Source organism: Gymnogyps californianus, chromosome 11, assembly GCF_018139145.2.
Source record: "Gymnogyps californianus isolate 813 chromosome 11, ASM1813914v2, whole genome shotgun sequence".
In the NCBI taxonomy this organism is placed as follows: domain Eukaryota; kingdom Metazoa; phylum Chordata; class Aves; order Accipitriformes; family Cathartidae; genus Gymnogyps; species Gymnogyps californianus.
The window spans coordinates 19,731,454-19,752,624 of NC_059481.1; the positions used below are offsets into that span (position 1 = coordinate 19,731,454).

The following is a 21,171-nucleotide window of genomic DNA, read 5'->3' on the forward strand; positions in this document are numbered from 1 at the left end:
TACAGGAAATAAAACATGCAATATGTAATCTACACAAAGTTCTACCCCCTGAACTTACACATAGCGTGATCACTGTGCCTGAATTTAAAGGCAGTTTAAGGCCTGTAGCTTGCTCACTCTTCTTCTCTGTACCAAACTTCTTCTGCGTTAATGGAGTTTGTATGTCATCCTGTCCACCACAGGGTTTAAGGCAGATTTTTCTGCTAGAAGAGCTCAAATGAAAGCAATTCAAGATCAATTGTTCGCTTTGAAAGGAAGGTTACAGCTGGCATTCTGATACCAACATGTGTTGTGGTATCTCTCTTCCATAATGCAGGATGTGGTTTCCATAGAAATATCTTCTTACATCAGTATCTACAAGCCCTCCAATTATTCCCTTTTGGACATCTCATGCAATCCAACAAAATCTTTTCAGAGCAGGGAAATAACTAGGCTCAACTCCTACTGAATTACTTGGTGAGAAGAAAAAGAAAAGGACAATTAGCAAAAAAAGCTTTATTTAAAACAAAACACAAGATGGAGAACTTGTGTCTTGCAGAAAAATTGTATCTTACCTGAAGAAATCTCTCCAGTGTTACAAACTATGAACAGTCAATTACAATTTTTAAGACCATACTGAGATTTTGCTGATTTTTGAAAGTGCAGTTATGGTATAACTCTAAATTGTTTGGTGGCGTTGTCTCCAACTAAGCCCCCAGGGCCTGTTCTTTTTTTGAAACCTTTGCATTGTTGAATATTGCCTGCACCTTGTTCTAAGTCCTCTTGTTCAGGACCCTGTGAGTTTAGAGTCCCTGCTGCTGCTGTGTCATCTTTTTTTTCTGTGGCATCTCCTGCCACTTTCCCAACACCAGGAATGTATTCAACGCCCTGAAATTAGAACCAAGACAGAGGGAACACCAAATTACACACAAACAACATAAACAGTGAATTGATCCTAATATAAACTGCCTCTGTCAACCAAGGCCACCATAAACATGCAAGGCAAGAAACTTAGCTGCATTGTTTGTATAGAACAGCTTCATTCCTGCTGCTCTGCCTGAGTTCCCAGAAGTGCATAAAGAAAACTGGGAGTACACGGAGCCTTGATCTGGTTGGGTGGGCTCTGAAGCCATGACCACAGCACATAACGCAAGAGCGTGCACCACAGGGGCCAGTGCTGTCATAGCTCCCCGAGGAGACCCATGTCTGAAGAAAACAAACTGATTTAATTGTGCGGCAACCAAAATGTGCTGGGGAAACAACCCCTACAGCTCTTTGTTTTGCTTCCACTCGTCTCTCCTTTTTCTTTATTACTTGAAAAAGCTTCATTACTGTGATTTGTTTTCTCAGATACACGTACCCCTAACTAGGTTTAGGCTTCGTTCAAACGTCTCAGCCTGTTTTAGGCCTCCATTCTGCAAAAAGCTAAGCACGGTTACATCTGCAGCTCAGTAGTGGGATCAAATAATTAGGACCGTAAAGAGCTTGGCTTACTCATTCTAAAGGTGTCACACTCAAGCCCCTGTATAGGCACAGGAAAAATCACAGTTCAGTTCAGAAAGCCATTGCATATGCAAACTTTGGAATTCACTGTATGCCAGCTTGGTTACAGTTCCCTTATCTCAGTAAGGATCAAACTAAAACATTTAGCGAAAACTTTCCTGAAGTCTTTAGCCTCTCAAACTACTATAGCTATATGAATCAATTATATGTGTACATATATATATTATATAGCTATGATTACCTACGTAAACCTATGGGTCAGTAGTAAAAAAACAATTATAGTTGTCTGTGATGGTCTCTCATATTTAAATCTCAATACTTCACTAAAAAGGGAAAAGGCCAATGAAAAAGAAAGTCATCAAATAGCAAATTAGTCACTGTACCTTATTCCTCTGGTCCACATCTGATTGTCTCGGTTTACTGGTTTGAGCATTCTCCATACGAGAGCCCACTTCAGCCTCTGGAGAAATGGGGTGAATAGTTTTGTCCCAGAAAGAGATTAAAAAGGAAAAAATGTTAGCAGACTTCCATGGCAATTTTCATTTAAAAAACACACCAGAAAAAGCCACCTGAATGCTACCTTCAACCCCTCTTGCCTTGCATTTTGTTAATTAACCACACCAGGGTGCCCGATGACACTACCACAAAAGACTAAGGTGAACAACTGTACTAGAAACAAAATGTCTCTGGGTCCTTCTTAGCTTGAAAGTTCTGCTAAATAGATGATCCATTCACCTCTTACACACAGAAAACCCATATCCCTTCCTCCCTTTCAGAAAATGCAGATATTCTGACCAATTCAGATAAAGGATTATAAGCAATCATTTGAAATTGATTTTAATTCCTGCTTGGTTCGCTTATTTTTTGTGTTAGCTTCATATTTACATGCTTTACGTATATTACTAAACTACTTTAAAACAGCTCAGTTCACTGCCTGGTAGATTTAACAACTAGGACCAAATCACGTTAAATGATTTCTGTTCCTCCAATCAGCCCCAGAAGAGAAATGTCACTGTTCCTGTTACTGAAACTATTTGCTGTAAATAAATCTGTCCGGTTTTCAAATAATAAGAATTAATTCAGAATGAACGATTGCAGCTATGTGTGACAACATGCTAAAGAGCTTTATTGTTATAGGTACATATACATGCAGACAGAAATATGTGTGTATATATGTGTCTATGTATCTGTGTACATCCAAATTGAAGCATCAGTTGCAGTAAACAGAGTGCTGCAGTTTATCTGTACTGCCACTAGATGCAGCCACATAACCTTGCAAAATTTAAAATTCTGACCTCAGGGTTACAGAAACCTTTTTCAGAATATCTATGATTGTAGAATTCTTACAACAACATTAATAGTGTTCAACCCTGAGTACTGGGGGGGGGAAAAAAAGTAATATGAGCAGAATTTTCAATTTTTCTTCTCAATAATTTTGTTCCAAAACACAGCATTGCAAATGTCGACGGGGATCTAAGAAATCAGAGCAGAATAAGACTTGTCTGTTTTCATGGTTGTTGCCATAGATCCAGATTGGAGCTGACAATATTGAATTACGTTGTGTTTTGCTTTCTACATAACAGAGCAAGTAGGAATGAAGCACTGTGTTCCCAAGTGATCCCCTAAAGATAGAATCATAGAATCATAGAACAGTTTGGGTCGGAAGGGACCTTTAAAGGTCATCTAGTCCAACCCCCTGCAATGAGCAGGGACATCGTCAACTAGATCAGGTTGCGCAAAGCCCCGTCCAACCTGACCTTGAATGTTTCCTGGGATGGGGCATCTACCACCTCTCTGGGCAACATGTTCCAGTGTTTCACCACCCTCATTGTAAAAAATTTCTTCCTTCTATCTAGTCTAAATCTACCCTCTTTTAGTTTAAAACCATTACTCCTTGTCCTATCGCAACAGGCCCTGCTAAAAAGTTTGTCCCCATCTTTCTTATAGGCCCCCTTTAAGTACTGAAAAGCTGCAATGTGGTCTCCCCGGAACCTTCCTTTCTCCAGGCTGAACAATCCCAACTCTTTCAGCCTTTCTTCATAGGAGAGGTGTTCCATCCCTCTGATCATTTTTGTGGCCCTCCTCTGGATTCGGTCCAACAGGTCCATGTCCTTCTTACGTTGGGGACCCCAGAGCTGAACACAGTACTCCAGGTAGGGTCTCACGAGAGCGGAGCAGAGGGGCAGAACCACTTCCCTGAACCTGCTAGCCACACTTCTTTTGATGCAGCCCAGGATATGGTTGGCCTTCTGGGCTCCGAGGGCACATTGCTGGCTCATGTCCAGCTTTTCATCTACCAGTACCTGCAAGTCCTTCTCGGCAGGGCTGCTCTCAAACCCTTCATCCCCCAGCCTGTATTGATACCAGGGATTGCCCCAACCCAGCTGCAGGACCTTGCACTTGGCCTTGTTGAACCTCATGAGGTTCACACAGGCCCACTTCTTGAGCTTGTCCAAGTCCCTCTGGATGGCATCTCGTCCCTCAGGCGTGTCAACCGCACCACTCAGCTTGGTGTCGTCTGCAAACTTGCAGAAGATCTAAATGACTGTGTGCGTATGGAACACGTAAGCGTACAACTCCAGTGGTTTCCATTCTATGCCGCGTCATTTTCCTCTCTGTCCCTATACCACAGCTTGGGAAACACAAGCTTCTCTTTGCGTGTATGGTAAGCAGCACACTAGGTCAGATGATAAAGGATTCCTGCACTCAGAAGATGTTTCTGCTTTATCTACTATTAACAGATAGCATGAAGCCCTGGAAAATTCTCTTGCTATTTCCTCACCAGTTATCAGACAGAGCTATGCAGGAGTAATGCTGCCTTTAGGACAAAGCAAAACCAGGGAAACTCTCCTCTAGTTTTAGCAGGCGTTATCTGCCCTGTACTCTCCCTTGGTATTTCCCTGGGTGCATAACATGCACAGTACTGGGATAATACAAGCACAAGAAGCACACTAGTAGATTCCCTATGTAAAACAGATATAATACATGTATTACACACTGTTTTAAATACTGTTTTCATAGTGGGTTGATTTTCCACTGAAGATGGATGAAATAAAGCCTGTTCAGCACATTCAGTGTAAAGGAAAGCGATACCCAGTGAGCTGTGCACCAGAGTGGAGAATATAATTTAAAAAGCAGATTTTTATTATATATTTTAGTGCCAAATTCACTTGCTTCTGCTCCCTTCCACTATAAAGATCACATTGCAATTCACAATCCATATAAATATATATAACACACACCCATTTCTGGTTTATACTTTCCCTCCATCCTCTTTTTGTGGATACGGGATACCTCATTTACGTGCAGAACTGGCCAAGGCAGTTCCCAGGCCTCACGTGTATTTTTTACTGAGAGCCACTCTGGTGGAATTATATGTACCCATGTTTGGGGTCATTTCTCTTTGTTTGTTTTTGTAGAAGATGGCAAAAAGAAGAAAGAAAAAAGAAAGTATACTGTCCTCCAGGATCCACTTTCTGTTTGCTGATCTGATCGTAGTTCTCTTCAATTGCCATTAATAAACTGAACTTAGCAAGATGATTAAAGGAAAGAGCAACACCAGGTTTTGCTGGTTTAAAGCATGAGGAACATAAATACGATGGCTTCAGAGGAACCTAGCCTAGGGCTAAATTCTGACTTAACTCTCCCATGGGGTGCTGCAGACAAGATGAAACGCGATGTCTCAACTTAAGGTCCCCAAGCCAATACAAAGTAGGATAGATGTGAGAGGGCATGGGAGCAATTTGCTCTGCAGCACTCCTTGCTGCACTTCCAGAAAGAGACAATGTGTGCCCTTCTTTTGGAACCCAATGCTTATCACAGATCATGTGCATGCAGCAGAGGGGCCTGTCTGGATCCCCAAGCCAGCTGAACAGGTTACATCAATAAGATCCCCATACAAACTGTTAAAAGGTTTTCCTACTCTGTGGCTATCTTTTGTGAAGTAGGCAGAAAATGCTCCTAGCAAGAAGGATTTACCCTGTAGGAGAGTACTCTGAATCTTCCAAAAGCCATAATGAAAATGTTTGTGTTTCCATCCAAGAATGGTATTGGCAACAGATTGAAGGTAATTAAACACATTGCCCATTGGCCATCCAAATTTCTTCTTTGTAATAATTTCAGAGAAACAAACCCCTCTCTATAACCCAGACATTGTGTTGTGCAACAGGAATTTTTTGGGCTAACTTCTACCCTGCTGTAAGTGCACTGCAGTGGGAGTTACAGGCACTTAAGGCCAAGACTGCGCTTTGTTCAGTATCTCTCAGATGCTCTGTAGTTCAATTTCATTACCTCATAATTTCTAAGAATTGTCCTGTTTACTGGGAAAAGACCAGTGAACTGGACTGCACACTCTGTAGTTTTTCCATGTGCAAACAACAGAGAAACCACCTATCTATTATCACTATCTAACCCTTGATTTTATTTCTTATCCTTATATAACTAACATGGCCAAGTTCACACTGTTTATTTTAACTCACTTCCTGAAGGGGATGACTCCATCTGAATTTTTAACCAGATATTCACTCGCTGGCTCCAATCTCCTGGTGCTTCCACCTCCCACAGTCGCTTCTGCTCCTTAGGATAAGTTTGCAAGAATTTCTGGCAAACTGAATAGGAGAAACCAAGGGGTAAAAGCATGAATGAAAAGTACAGTGGAAGAGGGAGTGTATTCTACCCTGGAAATTCTCTCAGACCTACTTTCGTTAGTTCCTTTGGAAAGCTTTTCTTCTCTCTTCTCATCTTCCTTTTTTTTTGTTTTAGCTGGGGCTTTTAGGAAAAGTCTACGTGGAATGACCTAAACAGGCACGAGTGAATCCTGTGCATCTGCTTCAGTCTAGATTACTTCCTTGTGAGCACAGAAATACAGGACTTGAAATGACTTACTGAGCCACCTTCTTCTGGCACTGCATCACGGAACTATCTCCAGACACTTAGCAGGTTTTAGACTAACAGCAGCGTGGGTTTTTTCACCCTCACTACTCTGAAATGAAAGGTGTTTCAGTATCTTCCAGCTTTAACCATTAAGAATGCTACTCTAATTTCTCTTTATAAACAAAACCTTTGTATCAGTGTGTTCTTGGGCCAATACCACCCTCCATTTTACTACTGCTACCCTATACTCTGTTGCTGGGGTTCATTTACTACTTTGGGTGTGGAAAACAGGAAATAGGAAGAACTAACAGGGGAATAACAGGGGTACCTGTGTCAGATGTATGATCACCTTTAGAAACCATATTCCTACAGGTTCCTATCACTGTCAGTACACACTGAACGTTAATATAATTTGGATAAACAATCAAATTGAGGTTTGCTTATGTTATCAGACTGAAATCTGCCTTATTTAGAGGTTTCCTTAGGATGTCTGCAGAGCCAAGAGGAGGCGTATGTTGTAGGACAAACAGTTCAAAAAATTTAAAGGGGATTTTTAAACTTTCCTTAACCACCATTCTATCAGTTCCATCAACTGTACTAAGACAGCAATTTGTAAACAACGAAACTATTTTCATGCTCTCCTCTGTCCATTGTAGTTCATCATACTACAGAACGGGTAATTTATCTTCAACATTCAGTTGAGTTTAACAATGGGATGTCGAAACAAAAACCCTAATTCTGGTATGTAAACATTTGCCTTACAGTAATGAGCAGATTGCTGTCATTAATTTTATCCAAGGATATCCAAACTAAATTAATCATTTCAATAAAAGCTACTGAAAGTAACATATATACCAAAATAGAGATATCTGCTAAATGGCTTTTTACTTCCTTTTAGGCCTCTATAGCACATTAAATAACATCCTAGTGAAAACTGTGCACATTTAGTACAGAGATTTAGAGCAAAAGGTTGCACTCTTTTGTCAAAGTATGAGATTGTGGTTCCAATGAAATAAAAAACAGGCAATGACTTCGATATACTCAAAATTTAACTTACAGTATTAGTATTTTTATAAAAGTAGGACCCAGAAAACCTAATTAGAACATGATACAAGTCAAATTTATTCACTATTAGCTCTAAACTTAACTGAGATGAAAGCATAGTCTTGCAATATATCGCTAGCGTTAACACATAAACAATGCGGCTTTCTGATCCATAGTGTCCGAACAATTAATGCCTGCCATAGGAAAAGTGGATATTATTGGGAGAAGAGAAAGAATGTTGTCAATACTATTCCTTCCTGAATTTAGAAGCAGCAGTACCTTAGAAACTTCTGGGGTACATTTGTATACATTGGGGTACATTTGTATGTACATTCAATAGCACATACTGACCAAGAGAAAGAACAGATACAGTCAAAATTTTGTTGACACTTATTAAGAAATGGCTGTAAAGTTGTAAGGGAATAGAAACATCTCCCCAAAAATGACTGTAAAGACTGTACACCATACAGAGAGCAACTTTAGGAAAAAATGCTTTTCTAAAGAAAACAATTTTATAAATAACGTGAGCAGATATTTTCTGTAAATTTTACTAGCAAAACCAGAACTTCAACTGGAACATAGAAAAGATATATAACTACTTAGTGATCTTTTAAAAGTGCCAAATGTTCAAAGACAGTCAATACGAAACAAGTACTGATGTGACTGGATGAATGAGCAGAGCCTAGGTATATGGCTTATTAAATCTAATTTCTTACAAATGCAGTATCTACAAGAGCATTATGTGCATAGTGTAGGCTTGACAACATCTTATGACTCTTTCCCCTCTAGTGTCAAATAAAATGGGTAAGTCACTGTCTAGGGCAATGACATAGTTCTATTTCTAAGAGAGAGTGAGATAAGAATGCAAAATGTCAAACAGACAGTATGAGTTTTATGCTTCTCATTGTCTTACATAAATATTGACCTACCTTTCTACAGGAAATTCCAGATGTCTCAAGAAAAGTAACCAGTTGCACGCTAACAAGAGTTCAGTTCAGACAAGTGCACTGAACTCTTATACAGTTAAGAAAATCCTACGAAGACCATATTGAAATTTATACATTATACATGACCCTTACCTAACGTTTCCACATCAAACGATTTACCTTGATACATGGCAGCAGAAATAGGGCAGCTGATCCCCAAGGCATCCTCAGCCATGAAAGACTGACAGAAATCATGCAGCATTTTCATCCCTAGGCCACCTCTTCTGTACTTTCTCCGGACGAATATAGTATCCAAAACTGGCAGCAAGTAACATTGACTGGTTGTACCATCACATAGGCTCCCTGAAAGCAGACAGTAAAAAATACATTAATTTGAAAACAAAATTGGTATTGCTGCACTAACTAACTGCTGTGTGATTCTGGCCACAAATACTGCCCTGATACCTTTCCACAGGCTATGAGGATGACCCCAACTGAAGTGCATTTGCATAGACAGTAAAACACTTTCCAGGAGGAAGATTTGTGCGATCAAACTGAGACGACCTGCTTAACATGTGGCTGACAGGTCTCACCATAATATTTTCCAGACTCTGATTCTTCGTAATCGGACCATCTAGGTACACAGGCAACATACATAGGAAAGTTCACTGAAAAGATGTAACGGGGCTATAGCCAAAGAGGCATAAATATTCTGAATGTCATCTCAGTATATTCCTTTAGCTTTTGGCTATTCTGGTAAATCACCCCACAAACTCTTTTTATGAAATACACTGAACCACACAACGCAGTATGATCTAAACGCTCAGAAGGTCCATACTGCCTGATGCAGCTGGACAGTGGAGAAGGCTTCCAGACAACACTCCCACTACTGTTTAAGCTAACAATTTCATAATGACTGCAGGGAGAGAAGAGAGGCTCTCTTGGCCTCTGCATACATTGCTGTTGTGCCTTCTCAAATGGTATGATAATACTGTTAAGTATGAAACTTGACTAGCCCCGTCATTTACACCTCCTTTCTGACTTCTACTGGTCAGAAAGTTATACAACCCTTTTACTGCTTATTCAGTCTTTGATCTCCTAGTTCAGTAAATTCCGTAGACAACTGTACAAAAGAATATTTTTCTCTTTCAGTTATCTGTCAACACATACCCAATAGTCATCTTCAAACCTTTGTTGGTAAGAGAATCACACAAAAAGTGTTGGAGTTTCTCCACCTGAAACTGGAAACAGATCTCTAACTGCTCACGCTCGCAGTGACTGCGGGCCAGAGGAAGGGAAGTCCATCACTCGCCTCCTTCAGAAAACAGAGCAGAAGCCGGGCAGCCCCAACAATCCAGCATGTAACAGGGAGGCAAGTGACTTCCCAAAGAGGAAGAACCATGTCTGAGAAAGCACCGAGTAGAATCCAAGCAATAGCTAAACTCATGGCAGCAGCTTAGGTTCAACTTTACACTGCAGCACTCAAAAGTCACACCTCTGTAGGAAGATGAGTATAGACGTTAATTAAGGCATTTGGGTACAAAGCCATAAACAACTGACAGTGCATTTTAAGAAAGTACTGTAAGTGCTCCTTTGTAAGTCACTCGATTTCTACTGAGTCGTAATTTATCACACATGTACGTGCTTCTAGTCCATCGCTTGAACTACTACTATCAGTGTTAAACTGGGGTTTTCACTCAAGGACGGTCCTTGCTAATAAACACATTAAGTCAGTCACTTGAAATCATGGGGACATGACATAATGCTCTACATGTGGACAAAATACAGACTCAAGTACAAGCCTCCAAATTATTAAAACTCAGTTCTCAGTGAAAATTGCCAAAAAAAATTAGAACCATGGAATTTATTTTGCAATCATGTATGGTAAACTCAAACTGGAGTCAAGAGAAAGTTGATTAAGAACAGACATTCAGGGTCCAAAATTTTAATGTTCACCCTAAACAACATAGGGTCCTACTGCAGGAGGTACATTAGCAATTCACTGTACAACTTCCATTCAGGGCAGAATACCATAAAAACAGAACCTCAAACTGCTTGACAGCACAAGCATTCGACCCTGAAATGAATGACCAACATCAGTTCACCAACTACATACATATCATAGAAATATCATAGAAACATCTCACTGATTTATTTTCATTTTTAGAAAGTATTTATAAAGATTTTATGCTGCTTCTATCTGGGTACATGGCAGTTTAAATAGAAATGGATTTCCAGGCCTTTATAACAGAAAAAGATTACATTTTCTTACTTTGTTGCTCAAAACTCATCAAGACTTTCTCGGTTTTCTTTCTTACCACTGACTAGTGTACCACTCAGTCTAGTTTTCAGTGTCTTGAGACATGAAACTTTCATCACTTCACTAAGACCTATTTCACAGTTTCACAGATCTCCTATTGAATGGCTGTTCCTCAATTCCAGTATAAGACTTTTACTTAATAGATCCATTTTTTTTTTTCACATCCCCACAGCTATCTTAAACTGAGGTCTGCTTCTGTTCCTTGAGTTGGTGTCTAGTACCTTTTGCTGATAGTCGCCAGGCCTGACTTTGATTACTCTCTTTTCTAGGATGCCAATTCATCAAAGCATACATGACTATATTTAATTCTAGACTCTGATTTGTCAAGGCTGTAGCTCTCCATTTAGCGAGAATCCACATCACACATACTCAGCCGTACAACAAGAGTATGTAACTATATAACCAATCCATTCACATCCAGGCTTGGTCCACCCCTGCTTAATCAAAGTGCACGCTTAATTTCAAACACATGTTCAAGCATATTGTTGGAAAAGGATGGTTTGTGGTGGTGTTTATAACCTTTCAATATTTGTAACACATGATGGGTAGTAACTCTTTTTTCATGAGCCAAAAAATTGAGTATATCCCCAGTCCCATTGTTAGCTGCCAGCCCAACAGAGATGTTGGATTCCAGCGGTGTTGCACCATACATTCTAAGAAAGGGACAAACTTTTCCTCATGAAGTCAATAGCTTTAAGAATTCCTGCATGTTGCAAGTGTCCTTGTAAGTTTATTACTATCTCATATAGTCTGTCTCCTATAAACCCTGATAAGACTGCTGTGCAGCAATCCCAGGAGCTGAGTGATTTATGTCTGTGCTCCTAATTTGGTGTTGAGAAGACAACAAAAACTTGTAATGTCTAAAGGCACTGTAAATAAAGAAACCATGAAGCCATTCTTCACCTTGTCCCTGGGAAACATATTAGAAGAGTCATAGCCCACAGCCATTTGAAATAAAATAAACAAACCAACCAACCTTTGGAACAAAGGCCACTTTGTATCTAGTTCCCATCCAATAGCAAAGAGGTTACCATAAGCTAATGGTGGCCCAGAGGTGACCATTAGGCTCTCACACATTCCGTTTGGAGGTTTGTTTCATTGTTGAAACACAAAAACAGACTAAGTTTTGAGGTGAGGGAGGAGACAGGGAAAATAAGGGCATTGGCAATGGAGATGGAAGTATTCGTACAGTCTGCCCTTTGAAAGCCTTTGATCTGTTTGGTTAGGTCACGAGTGCCAAATGACCAACTTATGAGCCAGCAAAATGGTAAACAGATATTACAAGGGCAGGAAAGCAGACAGCCATTAGCATTCTCAAAGAGCCGCAAACCAGAAAAAAAAACAATCCAGTCCCCACATCCAACAGACCCAAACAAAACAAGGTTGTGCATACTGACTATTTCCCTGCTGAACAAGTTGGCTTGGCACACACATGTTTGGACAGGCCTTAAGCAGGCTGAGTGCTTGTGTAAAGGGTGGGGAATATTTCTGCTGAATAGAACCCAAGGTCAACCCATTGTGTGAGTTTGTATGTGAGAAGGGGAACAAAGGTTCTGGCTTCAATAAAATTAAATGAATTCATGTCTTGACTGGTACGTAGTTATTTAATTTTTATAACAGCCAGAACCTTCAGTCTGCCTCAGAAATGCACATTAAAAATATTATTGCTAGAAAACAGAGGGAGACAAAAGCAATTATCCAACAAGGTTTCAGCTAATTGTCTGTCAGGTTAACTTCAATTCCGATTTAATTTTTTTTTTTCCTAAAAGAAATGTATGTAATCAGTGAAAAATAAAATCTTATTATGTTCTTAGGGATCTATTTCTAGAGAATACCACCTGGGCCACCAAAGTATTAAAAGAAATTTGCTAAGGCTTGTATGAAGAAAGGTATGAAATGGGTTTTAGCTTGGGTAGCCACTTCCAAAGACGATCTCTAAGGTTCTGGGGTAGCAAAAAGCAGTGACTGGGCCAGGGTTGTTTTGCTGCCTACTTTATATCAGCTTCAAGTTTTTGCAGTCAGGTGTTCCCAAACTGTGATTTGTGGAGCATCTCTAAAGAATGAATGAGAAGCCAACAATGCATTTACGCCTGGTTCAACTGTATGTTTTACAGCCTTCTCAGAGGACCCAATTTTGTTAAGGCTGGTTTGACTCACATCACAGAGAACACCATCATTCTCCACACTTTTACTACTAAGGTTTGACAAAAGGGACACAGCGAGCTTGGGAAGGGACAAGCTTTGACAATCTGACTCCTTTGCTTTTTGTACCACAGACAGCTTGGTCTGCAACTGGGCAGCTCCTATGTGTTATAGAAACAGTAATACATAACAGTAAGAAAAAAACCCTATATATAAAAAAGGGGGGTTGTTCTGTTTTATTCTTAAAGGAACTAAGACCCTCCTGGCTCATAGCATCCTCCAGCTTCCTTACTGATTTATTTGCACTATGAATCTTCTACATTCTTCTGACATTTATGTGAAGGTAGTAAAAGTCCATTCTCAGTAATTACTAGTCCTCAGTAAATAAAAAAGAAAAACTTTCAGGGAATTACGTGGTCTCATTGCACAAAAAATAGCGTCAGTAACCATGGTCATTAATCCTACATCACTACACAAAACACATTCTTTTTGAGGTTTTCACACAGATTTAGAGCATGCCAAGAAAAAAATCTGAAAGAAATACCTAAAAGAATATAAAACAGATCTCAAAACCAAAGTATCTATATGAAGGCTTTCTGGAAAATATTTCATTTTCAGGTTGCTGTCTGCAAAGAAAGGGACAGGGACTGGGAACTGTCATTCCTGTTGTGCCTTTAAGTAGCTACATTCAGTGAGGTCTAACTCCTCAGCTGTCTAATATGGAAGCCGCTGACATAGATAAAATTGGAGACATTTATCTTGGCACGTGACAAAGTGTCTTATCAGCCTCATTAGTGGCTTAGTACGTCTCATCAATCTTTAGTATACCCAGTGGTAAACGCTGCATGCCTGTCATTGGACAGGAATAGGCACATACCAGAGAGGCTAGGTTGATGATCTGTGTAGTCATGAATAAATTTTGTTTTAATAAAGGTGTCTAATGCTCACGAAAGGTGATAGCCTTGAAGAGTGAGTCTTCTGTTTATCTACACAACAGGTGCAGGATGGCCAGTGTCAGTAGTTGCCAAATTATCTCAAAACCTCGACTTGCAGTTACTGCGTCTCTGAGCAAGGCGGGTGCTCAAGACCATCTGTCCCTCTTTAGCTAGACTATCAAAAGAGATCCAGTTAAGGATGTTCATAAGATGGATGGATGTGTGGAACTGGACCAAAATTACCAAGTTCACTTTGTACGGGCCACCTAGGAACTGGCAGATGGAAATGACTTTACAATATTGCCAAGATAGTTAATTGGAATCACTGAAGTCCATTGAAAATTTAGTTTGCATAACGGCACACTAAATCTGTAGCGAAGATAGAACAGACTCCGTCCTCCTTGGTCACCATTTCTATGATTCACCCAGATGACTTATGTTTGAAATAGCCATGCTCCACAGATCTGTTCTGGCTTATTTGGCTCCACTGAAGCATGTTTTTTGTCATACTGTGGATAATGGAAAATTCACAGATGAGAAATACAGTTGAATACAACATCAGCATGAGAGTCTCAGTTACCTAGTGAAGAAAATAAAACTATAAAGAATGGCCAGGTAACTGCAGAGCATGGAAATAAAGGGAATCAGAATCACATGGTGGGCACAAAGGAAAATAAGTTCTTCCTAGGACCCAGAGCTGTTACAGAGGTCCAGCACAATATAAAGTCCTGTACTTAAAGGTGCCCCTACTAAATGTTCTGACCAGCACAGCAAAATGAAAAAGAACTTACGTTATGATAAAAACAAAGAAAAGTTAAAAAAAAAAAAAAAATCTAGAACAACCATGTGAAATACAACTTCTAAGAGAAGATATTTATATTAGCCTGTTTTGGGCCTAATAAATCCGTGGCTCTTCTAGAAAGTAGAGAGAATAGGATCAGCCAGAGCATGGCTGGGATAAAATTGAAATCACAGAACTCCAGAAAGAGGCATTATTTTCTAAATGCATACAGCAAATAGCAAAAGGGGGCAAAAACAATCAGTTTCAAGCTTCCCGAAAAGACTTTGGCAAAAGACTGCAGTAATTTGTGACACAGGCCAAAAACTAACAAATATAGCTACCCAGAGGAAAAAACCACTGGCAACAAAAGACAGATGCTGACAAAGCTGGACTTGAAGAATTTGTATTTTATGTGGACCTGGTTTAAAACCAAACTGTGACTCTCAGCTTACTCAGAAACAGTTTCAACTTGGCTAATACTCCACCCATAACAGACTACTGTGCAAATTTATTTTACTAAAGCATGAATCATTACAGCCCATACAAGTGTTTCTTTCCAAAAGCTTTGCTCAGAAATATTTATGGACTTAAAGGAAAATGGACTATGGCAATTGAAGGGTTTGCCAATTGCAAACCAGTTCATCAGCATATTCACAGATATATACAAGATTCCTTTATCATAGGCTGTGACTTGATTCATCTTTGATAGTACAGTAGCACTGTACCAGCACAGTGGTGTACAAGCTACACCTCAGTGTGAATAAGGATTTTGCACATTCCAAGGCAGCAGAAGAGCAGAACATCTCTTATTGTTGCTGGCTTTTGAGACTCTGTCAGAGAAGGCACCTTCAGACTGTCCTCTGGAATCCAAAGCAATCCGTATCTGTACAGCTCTCAAGTTGTTTCTTATTCTCCCCTTTTGGACAGACGGCTACTGATTGCTGACTTGAACAATACATTTACCTCCAAAGATACCAAATTCTTTACGTTTAAGCTGCTGGTATCAAGATGACACCCATGAATCTTAAACACAGACGGGTAACTAGCTCCTACAGGGGGTACGTACTCAACTGCATACCTGGAGTTATTCTAATGAAGCCTTTTCCACTCTAGACTGGTTAATAGCAATGTACCTGCATTAATACAAACTCTCTATTTAATAAAAGACCTTCACTAAAGCTTATATTGGTGCAACTATCCCTAAAGAATCGAATACATTTTGTTTCTTTTCTATGCTAGTTAATCAATTAATAATGAAATCAATTAATCATCATTCTTTAAACTGGGAGTACCACAACTGGACAAAGCATTCCAGGACTGATCTAGTGCATATACCTTCCACTGCACAACCCAGCCACTGCTCCTTACGCATCCAAGGATATGGCCACTTCTCGCCACCAGCCACTCCTGATACTCTGGTTTTCCACTGTGAACTGTACTCCTTTTTTCAGATATCATTCTTTCCAGGATGCAGTCCTCCATTCTATGGGTAGGCCCTACATTCTTTGTTCCTAGATGTACAACCTTCTACTTGGCTGCATTAAAGCATATTTTATTGGAATAAGCCAGTACCTCAGATCACTCAGTGTAACCGAGAATAGAGTTTGGAGCCATCGTGTTTAAATGAAAGTAATATGGATTGCTTCCAAATTCTGGGAAGGTTTGTTCCCCAGATTCATTCTGAGAGAGATTTGATATAAAAATGTAAATGAGAGCCAGGATTATTTATACTGAAAGATAAACAAAAGGATTACATTTCTAGCTATTAGGAACCAATAGAAATGTGTCTCCAAAATGACCTTACCTTTCATCTTGACCGAGTAAAAGGCAACAGCCTCACCATTTCTCCAGAGTATCTTGGCACACTCGGTGGCAGAGTGAGGTAGAAAGAATGCATCATTAGCTGAACTCCCTTCCAGCATTCCAAAAATAATGTAGTTCAGAACAAAGAGGACAATCCTTTCTCCAAATGTCTGGACCTTAGAGAACAAAAAAAACCAGACCAAAGAAAAATGAAGCAGAAAATAGTATTTTGCGTTTCATAAAAGGCTTCAAAATTAACAGGGGCTGGGAAGGAGGAGGTCAGGAAACATGTACACATAATTTGGGGAACATACCTCATTAATTGATTCAGATAGAATAACAAAAACAGTTTTTCCCAGTGTTCCACCCTCTATCCAGAGGGCATAGAATAATTTAGTAACAATTTATAAAGCTTGACATATCTCCTGTTGTCACAGAGAGGAATTCTAAAGCAGCAGGAAAAGAAGTATCTTGATTGTAGTCACAGCGAACTAGTCACAGATTTGGAAACAGGATCAAGGCAATCTAATCCTACCCAAAAGTGAAATAAAGACAGGATTCACTGTGTTATCCTGGTCACCTCTCCCCTCATACCTGTCTTGCCACAGCATCAGAACTTTAGTGGGCCAGGACCTTACTGAGGTAGACACTATACAAAACAGAGAATAAATACAGTCTGTCCCAAACAGCTTGTAATCTAGGTGTAACATGAACAATTAGTTTTTATGCCGTGCTTCTTACTAGACAACCAACAGGACAGGGAGATGGAGGAATGTAAAGGAACAAGATCATATTGGTCATCAAAGTAAAAAGTGGTGCCAACAAGCTTTATATGAATGCTGAAAAAGAAAATGAGAGTTCCCACAAATAATGACAACTTACCTCTTAGCAATGAGCTAGAAGGGGCAAGTTTTCTATTTTCAGATATTTTTTCATTCTCTGTTGATACAGCAGATGCTTGAAAGCCTGAAGGCCTGTGCTTCTGCTCAAGTTCTATCTTGCAAGGATTTGTATCTCAAAATCCCTCCAGTTCAGTCACCCACAAAAAACCTACTTAATTCAGTGAATAACTAGACTCTATGTATGGCAGATCTTAGGGAAAGATGATAAAGGAACAGAATCATTAAGGACCAAAGCTGGACACAGAGGGTTGGGTAAGAAACCAGAACTGACTTAATAGCCTCACAGCAACATAAAGCTTACATGCAGTAGGCATCTGACTTCTTCATTGAAAACGGACTACAGGCTACCCAAATCTCTCAAATTACAAAAAAGTAGTTGTATCCTACTAATATAATTTATTTCAAAAAAGAATTATAGGTATGGAAACTATTAAATAACAACTATTTCATAAAATGCACACAATATAAACATTATTCAAGGCAAAAAAAATCATAACTAGCTAGATAAGACATTGTTCCAAAGGGTAGTAACACCTCCTATCAGGCAGTCAGTCAAGCAACACTAACGTGAAGAGTTATTGCTAATGTAGTAATTCGGTTTATCTGATTATTCCTTTAGTAGGCAGTGAGGGTAAACTAAAAACAAAACAAAATAAATCCCACAGATGAATCATAAACTGCACGCAGAAAATTGTTTATAGAGGGTTAATGTGCATGTCACTGTGCAATGGAAGACATGTGAAGTACTTGGTGAGCCACATAGCCCAGATACCACAGGTTATAAAGCATGAGCTATAGGAGACCAGAGACAATTACATATGATTGTTCTAGCTGGGAAGTTCCAGGGTAAAGGCAACTGTTGAAAATAGCATCCTTACCGAAATTAGCCCATCTCTAGAAGGATCAGCTGTTTTTACTACATCTTCAACAGGCCACCAACACTGGTTCAAATAAACTGCCAAAACTACAAAAAGAAAAAGACAGGGGAACACATTACTTGCAAATAAATACAAAGTTGGTTCTGAACCTTTCCACAAGCAGCCTCAGATCTACCTCTCCCTCCAGCTGACTCCAGTTTGATCTGCTGTGAGACAGCAGAACAACAACTGTATTTCAATTTCACCTCCATGTCCCTTGATATCCAATTTTCAGTACTGCACGAGGCATCAAGTGAATGTAATCTTTCTCAGGAATTGATGTGACTTCGGTGTGACAACCTGTGTGCCATATGAATAAAGCACTTCCTGCATAATATCTGTTCAGTAGCACAGTAAGTTTGAGTGACATTTGGGACAGAGAGAGCTACCTAGCTAAAGGTTACATATTTGAAGTTTCTTTCAGACTTTCCACTGTCCACATGCATACATGCCCGTATTGCACCCACGCAAGTCAAACACAAAAGTTTTCATATCCGCTTTATCAAATAGCCTTTCAGCTGCCTATGTGATTGAATTTCTATATATCTGTACCTTTAGAGTACAGACTTCTAAATCTCTGTATGGACACATATTCACAGAAGTTCAAATGCATACAGAGACGTTTCTATCAACAAAGGACAGACATATGCACACATAGGTAAGATACACTTTGCCCTGAAGCAAAAGTGCATGACCAGCCTACACATAAGTCAAGTCCTTGGGTAGGTGCTATGCAAAACTTGCACCCCACTTTTTCCCATCCTTCCTGAATTTTTCACATATGCAGAAACAAGTATTTAAACCCTACTCCTACATGTTCATCTACAGAATTCATTGCCTGCCATTAGATTTACAAGAGAAAGACTGAAGCAGCAACAGTGACACTGAAATTGTTTCCAAGCCCTGTTCAGAAAGAGAAGTTTTAACACAGGGTCATTTCAAAGGATATAGAATAGATTTTAAGGGTTTAGATTAGGTTTTGGAATAAACACAGAAATTTGATCATTTATGACCACCAACACATCAAGCAGCAAATACTTCAGCAAAAAGAACTTTTATTATTTGTACAGCGGTGACACCCACCTAAAGAAAGTACATGGCCACAATTGGAGGATTGCTCAAGAACACCAATATGTTTACTGTCTTCAAATAGGGCACCTAACATCCCTATTTTTAGAAAAAAAAGATAAAATATAATATAGGAAGTATGTTGCAAAGAACAGCATGAAGTTCACACCTCTTGAGTCCTAAGAGAGTGCACCGTCTACTGGTTTTCTAAGCTACCCAACTAGGGGCAAACATAAGGAAGTTAAAAACCATCTACGAATTAGAGACAAATTCACACACAAGGAAATGAAATGGCTTTAACAGGATTCATCATTTACCTGTTTTAGCCTCAGGTTATACAAATGTCACTGATGCACACAGGTTAGTTTCCCTTTTTGCTTCAGCCTCTACCAGCTCCCGCTGGCTTTAAGGCTGGAGATTCCGCTTAGCTAACTTATATTTCAAATAAATTATTAAAGCATGTGCCAAAAAGCATTGCACTTTGTGTACTGGGTTAACAATGAAGAAAGTATTGCACGCAAGGGCAGATGCCTGTTTATAGCACCAGATTCAATTCATTAAATATTACGCACTTACTTGCATGGGATTTTCATACTCTTTCTGTGATGGATTCAATCTGTTCCCTCAATCCCTTCACTCTGCTTTCAAATGCAAGCAGCCACTGCTCCATTACACATTCATGAAACACACAGCTACAAAGGGAGCTGAGTCAGACAAAGGGGACATAATGGGCCAAATGCTAACTTTAATGGGAGCTGCACAGAGGTTTGGCACATAGTTCAGACACATACAACACACATAGTAAACGTCAGAAAAGTTTTTAAAAGCTTTGAGGAAAATAGGAAGATGCATAACCATGTTGTAAGGAGCTACTTTTATAGAACATTTACTGTGCTATTCAATAATTTAAATGTGTGGAAGGGAACACTAGTTGACATAGCAACTGTCACATCACATTACTTGAGCAACCTTATCTATATGGATGCCTTCCTTGAAGGAAAAACATTTCTCCAGATTTCACACAGACATATGTACTTTGCTTTTTGTTATCATTTTTCAAGTCAACATCTGGTCCACAGTTAAATCCATCCATGCTTCCCCATAGTCTCATTTTCATTTTATAATCAACTTGAGGAACACTATTTCAAATGCAAACATGTTTTGTGAGACCACATGTTCCTTCACTCTCCTTTCCCAGTCTTGTTCTTTCCAAGACATACATTTATGTTCACCTGATCATAAGAGATCCAGTTATTGCCGACAGTAAGTTACACACATCACCTGAACCCTGTGAATCATGATGTATATGATTACAATGATCTTGCAATTGCAAGACTTGATGTGCTTGATCTTGCAATTGCAAGACTAGGTGAAATGGATTAAGTCCAATACATTTCAGTTCACAATTAATGGAGTATATACATGCTCAGCTGGGTGGCTTGCCCTGTAAGCACTAGCTTGCTAAACCTCAATACTTTGATCACTTGCAGTCAGACAAACATATTCGGAGTGTTGCAAGAAGCTGAGAGCCTGTGAAGCACACGATTCCATACCACTACGAGTATTTGGAATACAGTACTGAAAAACACTGAGTTGAATTAGGCACTGAGCATAATGCAATTGTGATTATGAAATGTCTCCTTTTGCTAGGCAAACATGGATCCCTTCCCAACCCAGGTCTGGATTATATTTTTACTTTCAAGGCTATGCTGGCCAAATGTTCCCACACTGGTGTGCAACTATTTGAATGAAATGTGCACATCAGGACTCTACACACAGAGTAAAGCAGAAAAATTAAAGCAACATCCAGCTTGGTACTTCTTTTTCCCCAGCCTTCATGTGAATTGCTGAAACGCATCCCTCCGTCACAAACTAAATTAAAGACAATGCTATGTATGAGAGACGTTTGAGTTTGTTTAATAAATATAGAATGTACTAGTTCTTTACCTTAGATAAAGTAATCTTTACCTTAATTTTGG

The 21,171-nt window shown here is 39.5% G+C and overlaps 1 protein-coding gene across 1 annotated transcript in view; it reads right to left on the reverse strand.

The window, feature by feature from the left end:
• Positions 1-480: 480 nt before the first annotated feature.
• LOC127020744 (protein FAM169B-like) overlaps positions 481-21,171 on the reverse strand; it is a 33,045-nt gene continuing 12,354 nt past the window's right edge. Inside the window, exons 4-9 of the mRNA XM_050903525.1 lie at positions 18,086-18,171; positions 16,307-16,481; positions 8,505-8,687; positions 5,961-6,089; positions 1,866-1,942; positions 481-867 (exon numbers count right to left, since the gene is read on the reverse strand). Of these exons, the coding sequence (XP_050759482.1) occupies positions 646-867; positions 1,866-1,942; positions 5,961-6,089; positions 8,505-8,687; positions 16,307-16,481; positions 18,086-18,171 (872 nt within the window). The 3' untranslated portion in view covers positions 481-645. The remainder of the gene's footprint in view (positions 868-1,865; positions 1,943-5,960; positions 6,090-8,504; positions 8,688-16,306; positions 16,482-18,085; positions 18,172-21,171) is intronic.